The sequence below is a fragment of the Diadema antillarum genome, unplaced genomic scaffold, assembly GCF_040938485.1.
Source record: "Diadema antillarum isolate AM-2024a unplaced genomic scaffold, OU_Dant_1.0 seq00000454_RagTag, whole genome shotgun sequence".
In the NCBI taxonomy this organism is placed as follows: Eukaryota; Metazoa; Echinodermata; class Echinoidea; order Diadematoida; family Diadematidae; genus Diadema; species Diadema antillarum.
In genome coordinates, this window is record NW_027271426.1 from 56,537 (window position 1) to 71,568 (window position 15,032).

General features: G+C 39.6%; 1 protein-coding gene across 1 annotated transcript; it reads right to left on the reverse strand.

Annotated features, from left to right (window-relative positions):
* Positions 1-7,574: 7,574 nt before the first annotated feature.
* On the reverse strand, positions 7,575-10,676 carry LOC139732847 (uncharacterized). The gene has a single exon (XM_071643687.1). The coding sequence runs from the start codon at positions 10,674-10,676 to the stop codon at positions 7,941-7,943; it is 2,736 nt and encodes a 911-aa protein (XP_071499788.1). The 3' UTR covers positions 7,575-7,940.
* Positions 10,677-15,032: the final 4,356 nt, after the last annotated feature.

Genomic DNA, 15,032 nt, shown 5'->3' on the forward strand with positions numbered 1-15,032 from the left:
ACGGCACTGCGCAGTGTTAGTAGAGTGTGACACAGAACCTGCAGGCTGGTGAAAAGCGTTATTTGTAAACATCATATCATTTGACAATCTTCCTTTTGAAACCCTCAAGGCGTTTCGTGGGTATGCAATTTTTTTAATAACTTTCCGTAAGAATCAGCAATAATGCAAATGACGCGTGTGCATGTAGGCCTACTGTTTACATGAATAGAATTATATATCTGACTCATATCTTTGTGTTTTTATATACATGTATCTGTCTCTATCTTCTCTCTCCCTCCCATTCTCAATATAACATAGGCTTATATGTGATAAAAACCTAAAATGGCATTAGACTGAAAACGCTTTATCCTGACGAGGAAAGCGCATGATTTAGAAACAAGACACCATCTATATGTATGTATGTATAATGTATATATATATATATATATATATATATACATACTAGGTGTTTCAAAAAACATTTCCCACTTTTGATTCTTAATAATTCAAAAACTATATATCAGATAACACTGCCATTGATATGAGTGATAGCTGAATAGTGTACAATTTGGTTGAAGGTAGTTTAAATATGAAAGCATAAATAAGTTTCATGAAATCCATGATTAATTTCACAGTTAGGTTCCAGACTTTGCTCTATTTTCAACCCTCTGTACAAAATTTCACTTTGCACAGGGGTCAATGGGTGTGTATGGGAGTGTGTGGTTAACACCCTGACAATGGTCCTGAACAATGGCCAGGGTTTGAATGCTTCATTATTCATTCATGAGAAATTCCACTATCACAGCTAGTCTTTATTCAGCCTCTGGCAGTATCTGTGTAAAGTCAAACGCCTGTCGATACTGTCGTAGAGTCGCGTCAGTGCTCTCCCTACTTCTGAAAAACAAAATTACAATGAATACCTTCTGTTGTATCGTAAACGTGGTGACGGGAAGTAAAGAAAATCAATTAGAGTATATATATAGGCTACACTTGTGTATATGGAGCCTTAAATAAATGTACTCTGAAAGAAATCGCCCCAATGATAAATGCTGCTGAACTCTTTACCAAAAATGATCTCTTTTTATCGAAAAAGTGAAAAATTTGTCAGACTATTTAATTAGTAGACAGTTGTATTAAAATGAGGAACTTTAGATCATTCATGCTTATTTATGTCCCAAATTTAGTGATATGTCAGAAGCAAAATTTGAAAATGATTGCCAGCTGGAATGAAATGTGGTGTTTGCAAGCACTCTACCGTGCATGAATTCAGACTAGCAGTGCCCAGGGCAATCCACATGAGTTATTGATTAAGCATTCATGTGCCAGGGAGCGCCAGACTGACGCCTAGTCAACAGGTGGTTCAGGCATGTCCATTGTTCAGGGCCATTGTCAGCACACACTCACATACACATCATTGGTTCCTGTGCGAAGTTCAATTTTTGTACAGAGGGTTAAAATTTGACCAAAATCTGAAACCTTACTTCAAAATCAATCTTAGATTTAATGAAACTGATTTATGATTTCACGTGCAAATCACCTCCAACCAAATTGTACACTATCCAGCTATTACTCATATCAATGACAGTTTTATCGAATGAAAAGTTTTTGAAATATTTATGATCAAAAGTGGGAAATGTTTTTTGAAACACCTAGTATATATATATATATATATATATATATATATATATACATTAATATATGCGTGTGCGTGTGCGTATGTGTATGTGTGTGTGTGTGTGTGTGAGTGTCAGAGTGAGAGCGACATAGACACGCAATGCATGACACGTATACTCTTTCGGGACCGTTATTGAATACAAGAACTATTTCTTGTTGTATTTTGATTTCACCGAAATAATCTATTGGAAACCCGTCATCTGCGCACACACATGCATACACATCCACACACACACACACACACACACACACACACACACACACAGTGGGATCCCACGGGTTCCTTTTCTCCGACATGTTTGTTGATTTACAGATCAGCAGTTGCGATCTTAACAAATTTGATTTGTAGAGGGAGACATATTGAAGAAACTCGCACCTGAACCTTCATCCCGCTGAATAGTATCTTTCTTTCAAGAAAAAAAGAATGTTTGTTGGTGTAGACATACCCGGACCTACCTCCATACAGAGATGCTTCGACTGCCAAGAAATAAACCGCTATTTCAACTGGGATGAGCTCTCCGTAACATAAATTACTACCCTACGGGAAAGAACACAGTGTCCCACAGTGTGTTTACAGTGTGTTCGTATAGTCGACTATGTGAAAACGCTCGAATTTAACAGTGTGAAGATGAGTTCACACTGTGCATGGTGTGGCTTACAGAGAGTGTTAACATAGTAATGTTTAGTAGATTTAGTAAATTAAGTAAATAACAAGGAAAAGTAGAAATTACGCGGTGCGTAATATATGTCCCCGCCGGAAGTAGCATTTAGTAGCAAAATGTACAATATAGGTAAAAAATCAAGGTCAAAGGTCAAAGAAGTCAAAGGTCAAAATTCTGTATAGAAGTTTTGAAGCCCTCACCTAGTGCCATCACATAAAGCGAACGGAATCGAAATCGGGTTAGAAATGGCGAAGGAGTAGCATTTTGTAGCCAATGTACAATATAGGTCAAAAATCAAGGTCAAATGTCAAAGAAGTCAAAGGTCAAAATTCTGTGTACAAATTTTAAAGCCCTCACCTAGTGCCATCACATAAAGCAAACGGAAACGAAATCGGGTTAGAAATGGCGAAGGAGTAGCATTTTGTAGCAAAATGTGCAATATAGGTCAAAAATCAAGGTCAAAGGTCAAAGAAGTCAAAGGTCAAAATTCTGTATACAAATTTTGAAACCCTCACCTAGTGCCATCACATAAAGCAAACGGAATCGAAATCAGGTTAGAAATGGCGAAGGAGTAGCATTTTGTAGCCAATGTACAATATAGGTCAAAAATCAAGGTCAAATGTCAAAGAAGTCAAAGGTCAAAATCTGTGTACAGATTTTGAAGCCCTCACCTAGTGCCATCACATAATGCAAACGGAATCGAAATCAGGCTAGAAATGGCGAAGGAGTAGCATTTTGAAGCAAAATGTACAATATAGGTCAAAGGTCAAGGTCAAAGGTCACAACTGAAATTCTGTGTAGAAGTTTCAAAGCTCCCGTGTAGTGCTATCATATAAAGCAAACAGAATCAAAATTGGCTCATAAATGACAGAGAAGTAGCAAATTCAACATTTTGATCACACACGGACGCACACACAGACGGACGGACGGACGGACACACGGACGCACGGACACACGGACACACACACGTACGGAGCCCGTTTCATAGTCCCCTGCTCGAACTCGTTCGGCGGGGACAATTAAGTAAATTAGTAAATTGACGACTCACATTGTGTTCACACTGTTAAAACGCTCGAGTCTAACAGTGTGAGGAGATTTCACGCTGTGTTCACACTGTGGTTATCACACTGTGGGACACTGTGTTCTTTCCAGCATGGTACCTATACCAGGCAGATTGCCTAGCACCCGTTCCCCGATGAAAGAAAATACAAGAAACTTGTTGGTATATATGTAGCCTACTATTTTTCCCAACAAGACACAGGGCCCACTATATATTATGGTGCATATTATAGAAAGAAAACGTATCACAACATCAAATCAAAGGAAATTAGTATTTGTTGTAACTGCAAATGAAAATGGAAATGCTAGAATGTGATTTCATGAAGTCTGCACTATATACTGTACAAATAAATACATGTACATAATCACACCTATAATGCGGGGAGGAGTGTTTAGAGCATAAAATATGCGTTGAAAGACACGGTGATTGTGAGAGGACTAGAATACCATTGTGCTAAATTGATTGCTCGTAGTGTTAAATAAATCTTAATGTGAATGTTTTAAAAACGGCACTGCGGAATCACAATCCCGCCTCTAGCAAGACTGAATGACTACTCTGCGAGGTTGGAATATTTTCTACGAATTTGAATGACGACATTTTAGATTATATAGATTACCGTGAATGCAGATTCTACTCATACTGATCAGAAATGAATTTGAAAAATAAAAGGTCCGTGTATATGGCCAAACCCAAATTGAATCATCGAAATAACAAATTGACTAGCGAACTGAAGAAATAGACCGCAAAATGCTATAATATAGTACGTGTATTGACAAATGCATTCGTTAACCCGGTATGAGCAGCAGGACATCGATGTTTGTTTATAATGTTTACGTGTAATGTTTGTCTGTTCATGCGTGCATGCGTGTGTGTGTGTGTGTGTGTGTGTGTTATATGTGTGTGCGTGTGGGGAGGGGGCGCTCTTACACGTCGACATATCCGATTTGAATGATGAAAGAACTGTCCGTGCATGGTATGACGCACGTACACCACGAATATTGCGCGCGTAAGATCGAGAAGCTATATAGATGGTGATAAACACGTACAAAAGGGGGGGGGGGGGGGGAGGGGGTAACTCCGACAACCTCCCCATGAGTTTCTAAGGATGTGAGCTGGTGACGGGCTTGCTAAAGTTTATGAAAAAACAAATAAGCCATGCGTTCTCTGTTTATCTTCTCACTATCTGTATGCTTTATTAAGAAAGTAAGTAAAGTTATCCTTCTTGGATACAAATTGCTGTGTGCTGGAGTAAAAAAAAAAAAGAGATATTCATTGCAATATAAATATATTACACAATGCAGATTTGCTCCTGCTTTCGTGTTCGTCAAGGTCAATAGAGCGGTGATATGGCTCTGTTGGTACCGCGTCTGCCGCCAGATCCAAAGGACCCGGGTTCGATTCCCGAGTATCACTGAGTAATGAAAGACCAGCTAGTGCAGCTAAATACCCAGTAATCTTCTCAGATGGAAAATATGAAACAAACAAACAAGAATCTCAGGCTAGCCCATCAAGTCCAGGGGTAACTTGCTGTCGAAAATTTCATTTTCTCATCAAATTGGCAACCTGAATGTTACTGCGTCTTCAATGCTGGAGAAAGGTGAGATGAATCTGCATGGATACATTCATTAGATATATAAATCCAATAACATACATACGTATTTGCCAATTTTGTGAGTAAAAAAAAATGTTATGCCAAAATTTAAGATTTATTCATCGATCTACGAAGTATTATTAATTCTACCTAATTGTTTAAACACTACAAATGAGTATTTCATTTCTTGGATTTGTAGGTTTAAAGTGTTCTACAGCTAAACCAAACTAGTCTTTTTTTGTTTTTTTGACTTTGTCATAAATATGCATCTGTACAAAGTGGGTGTGGCCTGTTGGGCCCACGTTGGAAAAAGAAAATGGATCGAGACTGGGACGATGGCGTTTGAGGCGAGGGAAGAATAAAGTTTTGGATCGTGACTTAAGTCTGCTATCACGGTGGTGGTGATTTGTTTTGTTGTCAGAATATGTGACATGTTGTTGTGCCACCAATATTTCCCTCCCTTCCGTAATAGCTTGTTTGATTTCAGGTGAAACACATACTCATATATTGACAAACAGTATCGTTGAAAAATAAAACATTGATTGTATGATGATACTTTTATATTCGATTTTCGATGAAAAACAGAGCAAGGACTCTTGTCTGAGTGAATTTCAATTGCAGGAATGAAGCAAAATAAGAATATAACTACAAAATTAACAATATATCAGAACGAGAAAGATTATAATCTTGAGACACGAAATATCAGAAAATCGAGAAGGCATCGAGTTTCCCTTTTCATATCATAACAAAAAAACAAATCGTTGCAGCTCCTTACATTTCAGTATTCCATGTATGTGTGTGCGTTTTTACTATTATTAGTACATGTAGTAGTATGATAATAATAACAATAATAATTATTATTATTATCTTTATTATTATTATCATTATTATTATTAGTATTGTTATTATTATTATTATTATTATTATTATTATTATTATTATTATTATCATCATCATCATCATCAATATCATCATCATCATCATCATCATCATCATCATTCCGGTATGGGGTATACATGTGGTCATAATTTACCAAGAAACACAAAAGAAGGAGGGGCGATTCTCGTCTCATTTATAAGCCACACAGCTTGTGATCTACCCCCCCCCCCCCCCTCCTCCATATCTGTCACTTAAATTGCCTTCTTCATAACAATGTCATGAATATAGGCCTGCATTTGGCTTTAGACCATTACACATGAATTGGATCCCACACTTGCTAAATAAATGCTGCAGCAATTGACAGTACATGTATCACAAATTAAATGCAACTCTTTATGTATGACCTTTCAACACTGAATTCAAGACACGTAGGCCCTACATGACATAATACTCGTTCTTTATGACAAACGAACACATCCACAAATCTATTTTTCTGTAAGGGGACTGATATGGCCTACTTCGAGAAATCATCGAGATACAAAGTGTTCTTTGTTGTAACTACATGGACTTCCTGCAATCTGAGAGGGAAAAAAGAAGAAGCTAAGTCCCTGGTCTGTCCAATATAGGGCCTATAAGACATGGGGTAACGGAACTTTAACCTTAATTAACCTTAACTTGCGTCTTCATGGTAAACAGTATACCTCGAACCTTCATCTGCATCACCTGCCAAGCTACTGACCTACGATGTTTTCATTGAAATATCACGAAAGGTAGTGACCATAAGAATAATAATAATGGAATTTGACATTTGAATTTTACAGTTTCAGATGCATGGTAATTTCGTGAAAATAAAACGATACGCAAACCTGATAAGTTGCATTTTATGAAGATGTAATTGCTTTATATTTTTCATTTCATATCATGAATCTACCTTTGCAGCTTGAACACTTCGAAGTATCTTAAGAATTTTACTTTGCTCTTATAACTCCGATTTTGATGACACTTTTCATACATTTGAATCATCTAAATTTATACTCTGTATCAAAATTTATTAAAATCAGTTTGAGCATGATGTGTGATTGTACTTTAAAGGGGATGGCTAGTAAATGATCAGTGGGAATCCGTTGGGATGCTTGGGGATGCTTGTTCCAGTCCTCGTGGGATTTATTTAAGAGTACATTATGTATCTATTGTTGTGTGGAAATTATTCGCTTCAGAATGGTCTCATATTCAAGTAATGTGCAGTTCAAAGTTTACTGTTTCCAGGTTAGCATGCCTGTACAGTGACGGGGCGATTAAACTGCACATTACTTGAATATGAGACCGTTCTGAAGCAAATGATTTTCACACAATAGATATATAATAATGTACTCTTAAATGAACCTTACAAAGATTGGAATAATCATCCCCCAGCATTCCCACTGATTCCTACTGATCAGTTACTAGCCATCCCCTTTAAATGCACGAAGAAGCAACGGTGCTATTTGCAATTATTACTCATCGCCTCAAACTGATTCAAATGAGCGTCAAGCATGTTAATAACATGTGACGGGCCCAAGCTCTGTATTTACTGACCGTCTTACGCAATAATGGGAGTGCCGATAAAGGAATTGTCTGAAGGAGCTCTATATTGTGTGAACAGTACAAATACGTACATCTACGTGAGCTAACGCTGATTGTCGAATTAAAAAGAAGTCCTACAATAAAGTCGTAACACTTATCAGATCAAATTTTGAAATTCCTCGAGTTCCGCCTCATTTCCCCATACGAACGACATTGATCTCATTCATCCACTCCAAATTCAAGCCGAAGAAAATGGAGTAATGTAAAATAATTTCAACGATAGTGTTGGAATCAGAATCTGAGAGTACTGTTACGCTTACAATTTAATAATGACAAGTATTCACTGATTTGTAAAGCGTCAGAAACGTTTAGAATATCCACAAAACCAGCGTAATTTTGTCCAAAGTCAATGAACGCTTCACTGATGTATATTATGTGTTTGACATGGTTGCTTTCATATATCGGTTATCAGGAAAATGGTAAAACGTTTCTCTTAACCGCTAGATATAAAGCCATTGTCTGAATGAGGAGGCTATGTCGGGATTCTGTTGTCACAAACTAAATTGCATTTCAAATTCTTCCAGAGTTCTTCCCAGAAGTATCTACGGCCTCTTTCATCGTCCGTCCATTTCAAATGGGGCTTATTTTTGCTGAGGAAAGCCTTAATCAAAAAGGGAAGATCTTCGTTGGCGATTTCCTCTAGAAATACTATGATCACTTTCTCCACCTTAACATTATTCACGTGTTCGAGAGCCAGCCTAAACTTTGACGTGAACCAATCGTCGCGAATCGCTGGGTTGCTGAGAAGAAGTATCGTCTTGTAGCTATTGACGATCGCATGATCGATAGCGCTGAGATAATACATACCGGGAATTAAGTCATCGTCGCCAAATATGATGTCGATGTGCTCGTGGTAGTCGGGAAGGTTTTCACGGAGGGCGGGTTTGAGCATGGCGTTCACCCACTCCCTGTCGTCGTCTGTGAACATGATATTGAGGTGATATTCGTAATCGGCTGCATCCCGCTCATCTTCCAGCGCAGCGAATCCGAAAACGTGGAGTCTCAGCAGAAATAGATGATATCGGATCCAGTATCGATTGTAGTAAGTCAGAGCCAGTGCGATTGCGAGGAGGACGGCGCAGGCCGGCAAGCTAGCGTAGAGAGCGATGTTTGGGCCACAGTAGTTTGATGGCGAGAAAAGGGCAACAGACCTGCCAATCAGTTCCGGGAATGAAGTGGAAGAACAGAGGGTGTTGACCACACCCAAAAGCGTGACGTTCGTTTCTTTCAGCCAATCATGAAATGGCATAAATGCGCAGGTACATGACAGGGGGTTTCCCTCCAGGTTGAAAGTGTCCAACTCCGATAAGTTGTCTAAGGAATCACTATCGATCGACGTGATGGCATTAAAAGGCACGTTAATGTTTTCGAGCGGTGTCGCCTGCCGAAAAATTGGACTGCTGAAAATTGTGAGAGCGTTCCCCGCGGCGGAAATAGACCGAAGACTTTCTAATGCAGAGAAAATGGTGGGATGTAATTCAGAAATTCTGTTTTTATCAAAGGATAGGATTGAAAGATTCGATAGGTCAGAAAATAAATTCGAATCCAGCCTTTTGATACCGCAGTTGTTAAAAGATAACATTGAAAGACTTCGAAGATTTTCAAACGTCCTTGCAGGTATGTCACCGAGCTTTGGATTGTCATCAAGCCAAATTTCTTTCAAATCCGTCTTTCTAGAAAATAATGATACTTCAAAATACTGGTTCCACATGTCCATTGCTCTCAGGTCGTTTCCCGCCAAGTTGATCTTTTGAAGTCGATCAATTCCTTTCAAAAACTCCCGCGGGCTCGCTTGAACTAATTTGGCATGGCTGAAGTTCAAAGAGAGTAAATTGGGTACCGACTGGAAAGTCGACCATAAGACGTTGGTGATATCCGTGTATGACAGGTCCAAGGATGTCAGGCCGACCAAACCATCAAAAGCTTGAGCCTCCATGTAATTAATGGGATTCGACCGAAGGACCAGGGTCTCTAGTCCTTCTAAACCCAAGAACGCATTTCCCGGTAGCCTGTACAAACGGTTTCCCGCCAAATTCAACACGAGCAGACGTGACATGTTCCATCCCGTTTCCGCGCGTAGCGAGTCAAGACGCGCAATGACATTGTTCTCCAGATTCATTTCTAGCAATCCTTCCATTTGGCTGAAATTGGCTGGATCGATCTGCTCCAAAAGGTTGTCTGCAAGGGATATATTACGAAGCATCGTCAGTCGATTAATCGTATCCGATGGAATGTGACTCATGTCATTCATTGATATATCCAAGAAATCAAGTGTTTTGTTCGCGAGAAATACATAAAGTACACTAGGCACTGCGTTCATTCCTGTGTCTCTCAGATGGAGAGCACGCAGGTGCGTGTTGAACTTGGCTCCGTAGAATATGCTAGCAATACCAAGTTGATCATCAGAGAAGGGATTGCTGTTAAGAGTCAATGTGTGAAATCGGAGCGAGGCGACGACTCTGTAATCAATGTACTTTATTTCATTTCCAGTGAGAATGAGGTGGTGCACCGTGCTGTTCTCCAGAAATCGAAAAGTTCGTCTCTGGATAAGCCAGATGCCGTTTCTACTAAGGCTAATGGCAGTGGCGTTTGACAGTGTCGGAAAGCGCTCACAGTATGGGTATCTGATGTGATTAAAATGCAGGAGAAGTCTCCTCAGCCCGGTCAGAGGGAGAAGAGATTCGCAGGGTATCTCATCGAAATAGTTGATGCCCAAATTCAGCTCCATCAGTTCCGTAATGCCGATGAAAAGATCCGCGGGAAGTGAAGAAAGACTATTACCCGACAGATCGAGAATTTCAAGACTATGAAGACCTTCCAACGCGGAGCTCTCGATAGAGCTCAACATATTTGTGTCCACGTAAAGCTCTCGTAATTTGGGGAGCCCGGAGAATGTATCGTTTTCTAGGCGCACAATGAGGTTGTAGCTGAGATATAAAATCTCCGTCTCAGAGGGTATGTCACGTGGGACAGAGGTCAGATTACATTTCGAGCAGTCGACGAGCATTTGGTAGAAGTCAATTTCGCACGAGCGTACGGATGATTCGTTCTGCGACGAGCTCGTTGGCGGCAGCTGAAAGTAGCTGGGATCGTTCTTGGGGTTGCTGAATCCACTTTGATTCAGAGATGCCTCCATCGTGAGAGCAATGTTTGCAAATAACATGATACCGCCAAGTGCTTGGAGGAAGATTGACTTTTTCTCCGCCATAATGTCTTCGCTTGGTATTTTGTGAGAATCCAGGTAGAATCGACAATGAGGCGCAGATCTAAGCACATATCAGAGCGCCTGCGGCTTGGCTGGTATAGTCTGTGCGTCCGTGCTCTCTGAACTGTCACTTTTCTTCCGCCGCGGAAACCGAACTAGCGTTCACTTTACAGTCAATGCCAGTGCGTCGGAGAAGCAGGTTTCCGGTAAATACATGTACCACGAAGTCTGAGCCGAGCCGAGCCGCCGCAGTGTTAAAGGTCAGAATACGTCACTCCACCACAGGAAAAGACGAAGTCACCTCCTATCGAGAGAAACCCAAAAAGAGGAAGTCACCTCCTATCGAGAGAAACCCAAGAAGGCACAGCAGACACTTGAGTAAGATGTGGAGGTGGTATACGGGGGCGCTTCTTGTATGCCGTGTAAACACTTCAACACTTTTTTGAGACGATCATACAAGGGGATTTCTTTATGTACTGTTATCTTGTCATGCCGTATACCAGGGCCATATATTCAAGATGTCTCGTGACAATGGAAGACTATGAAATACTGAAGCGTCACTGAACTAAACAGAGTGAAGTCATGCTACTCTAAGAAGTGCTACCGCCCTCAGTAAATTCTTAAATCCCATATCTCACGGCCTGAAATGCTGCATCCGAGAGATAGAGAAAACAACAAAAACATCAAAATGCCACATTGCGGGTTAATTTCTTTTTACAAGAAGAAAATATAACAACATTAATTCTAACATGACAAATACGAATAATTAGTTCTCGTTAGTATAATATGACTTTTCCGGGCATACACATACATCGTTTTGCGACGTATCTGCAAAACCGTGATTACTTTAGGGGCCGGGAAAAGATCAACATATTTTTTTTTTCTAAATAACTTCCTCGCAAATTGTCCAAAGTGGCATGTAAAACAGAAACCGAGTACAGCAGTACCATGAACTGATCAGATTAATATCCGAGTCTGAGAGGTTTTCGATCAAAAATTAACGACTTGTCTGAAGAGTAAAAGGCGTGCGTATCATACGTGTCATACAAACCTAGTAAATAGAAAATAACAAAATTAATTCGAAGGCAAATTGAAAGAGTCTGATGCATGATGGCGTAACTTGCAACGTTTCTAGTTCATTGGAGTACGGTCTCGTCAATCACACGGGGCAGTAGGCCTAATAATTCAAGTCAAGGACTATAGGTGATTATGAGCACCTCCCGTCTAACCACAATAATATTACGAGGTAATTAGCAGATTTTATCTGCGCTCGAAGGGCAGTAGGTAGCGGGAAAATTCGCCCGCTGCCACGCACGCACGATCATTACATTGTAGTATAATGGTTTCCGAGTGTAAAATTTATTTGTTTCAGCTAGTTAACCGCAAACTAATCAGTAATAATGGCACGTGTTTGAGTGTTTGTTCGTTTGTTTGTTTGTTTAGGTTTTTTTTTTTTGTTGGGGGGGGGGGGACTAACTTTGAAAATTAAAAACTTTCACACAGACTGTCGGATTTTCATCAAATTGCACTGGCGTGTTCTTCTATTGCTCATCCATTCATAGAATCCACATAATTACATATGTATACTTGGGGTATATTTCCCTTCATGTCGAGAAGAGGCGGCATTGGTACATGGAAAGCGGGAGATGGGTGTATTGCAAACAGAAAAACAAAGAAAGAAATACTCAGAGACGGACAGACAAAGAAACGCTTAGAGACAGATGGACGGACAAATAGATCAAACACTTCTTGTAAGATTAAATTTGCATTTGCTCGACAACTGCCTTTCATCAGCATAAAATAAGTATCGATTACTGTATTCAGTGTTTAGAGTGACGGCGATCATATAAAATCATGGGCATACTTACTCGGGTTTACAGTATGCCTATGGTCTTCTTATCACTGCTTTTACAGTGGACTCCCGTTATGACGAAGTCCTCGGGACCGGCAGTTTTCTTTCATTATTTATATCGGAATTTCGTTATAACCGAACTATTTAACAATAAAAATACATCCTGAATTTTTACTTCGTTGTAACTGTAATTTCGTTATGACCGTGTTCGTTATAACGGGAGTGCACTCTACTCTTAACACTGAATATATGCTTATTTACTCTCATAAAGAACAATTGTCAAGCTAGCAGTTGCAATAAAAACAGCTCAATGCAAGAATCACTAATTTGAGATTACACTTAGTCTATACATTGTATACATGTATGAGCCAAGTGTGAGTATGCAAAACAATGCAAAACTTGGTGAGCTAGGAAAAAGGAGAATATGCAAAGAGCAGGACTGCTTCCAATCAAAATTTGCATATCATTGCATCCATCATGCACAAGATTCATGCACAAGGATGATGTCACTTAACATATTGGCTTTTGTGTACCTGTTTTATGACCACTCATTTTTTTTTTTTTTCACCTTTACATGGTCACTTTCATTACTGCTTATTTAGGTCATTACATAGTCATACCAACAGACATAAACACACACAGGACACAAGAACATATTTAATACACTTAACAGATTGTTAATTAAAAAAAAAAATCTGAACTTTTTGTGAGAGGCAAACCCAAGTTATATTTCCCAATGAGGCCATCAGCCCAGTCAAGCTATGCTTATGCTGACGGTCTCCTGCTTCCCTATTTAATCAAATGTACTGCCTTATTTGTAATATATGTAACAATCAATGTTTTACAAAGATTTTTGTTATGCATTTAGTATCAACTGCACTTTTGTTTTGTATTGCTTCTTTGGTCATTTGGTTATGTTTGGTTTGAATTTTTCACATTGATGTTATTCATCTTTTATTTGATTTGATTTGAGAAGCAAAATAAAATATGAACGAACAACATGTGTCCATCTGCATCCAAATTGACGCACATGAACCTATGCATACACATATCCAAGCTAAAACAGACGCCCTGTATGCGTTGCTATTAGGATCATATGACATACGATGTACACTATGTAATTTTAAATGTTCATTCATTCCTACCAGCTTTCATCACCTGAAATGTTTATGGCCTTTGTAGGGTGTTACGCTGTTTGATATCAGTGAGACACATGTACAAACCCCTTCCTTGAGCCGTTCAAAACGGGAACCTGGTGGCCTGTGCATTTAGTCTATGGGGATTTCAAATTCAGTAAAGAACGGGCTAGGTGGGCATCTCACTGGCTTGGAGATTGATAGCTAGCGACTTGATGGTGACTCTTGGGAAGTCTCGCTAGTCATGGAGCTGTCGCAAAGACGTCCCCGCGATGTCTCCTGGAGAGTAGCCTGGTTTTGGGGAGTCGCGAGAGAATCAAACATGTTGGATTTTTTCAGAGACCCTTAATCGAGGCCAGGTTGCAGAGACAAATTTTGTCTCCGAGTACTCCGAGACGTCTCCATGACTGAGAAACTGTTTCGTCGACGCCGTGGAAATATCTCCCAAACTTCAACACAAATAAATTGTCATCTTGTTTCGAGATGTCGCAGATCCCTCCCCGGAGTCGCCTCCTTGGTGAGAGGGCAAGCCATTTCTCGGTCTTTTTAGAGTCACACGAGTCATGGCGACTGATCAGTCCTGTCAGTTGCGGTGAAGTCTCCTCCAGTGAGATAGATATCTATCAAGATTCTGAAATCTCAAAGACTTTAAAAGCACCCAATATGCTTGGCTAAGTAGGTAACGTCCTGTATAAGCTGGTATTTTCGTGAAGGTTTAATTTTTGCGAATTTTGTGAATTACAGTTGGATCGCGAATTCATTAACAAGTGAAAATGTCGCTGTGGGCTGTGGTAATAGCACATTTATGATAGTGTTGGTGTCAACTTACAAAAACAAGATCTCGCAAAAATGTCTGTGATCTCCTCATTCGCGAAAATATCGGTAGGTGAAAGGGTAAAGTGTCCTGTGTAATCTTTCGCTCACACTCATTTACCATACACAGACCTGTACACTACTTATCACAATAATAGCAGGACTGAGAACATTCCCGCTTTCCAGGAAGTATTAAACACACGCAGAAAGATCAAGACCTGCTTGGGAATTCACATTTATTCAATATATTACGCATCACAAATTCATGTGTGTTTGACAATATCCACACAAAACTTATGTTTTCAGATTCACAATCCTTCCAAGAAAAAATTCACAATATATATTTCTTTCCTGCTACAGACATATCTTTTGTGACACTTTAATCCCACTGTAGGCCAATGGTGCTGGACTTCGTACATTTAAATAAAACACATACTTTGGTAATCAGAGGTTTTTGCTTCTAATTGAAGGCATATCACTTCACTAACCCAGTAAAAACAGTCCCCTCCCCCTAATGACACTGGAAATCAAGATATATATTCATAGCCACGATACACA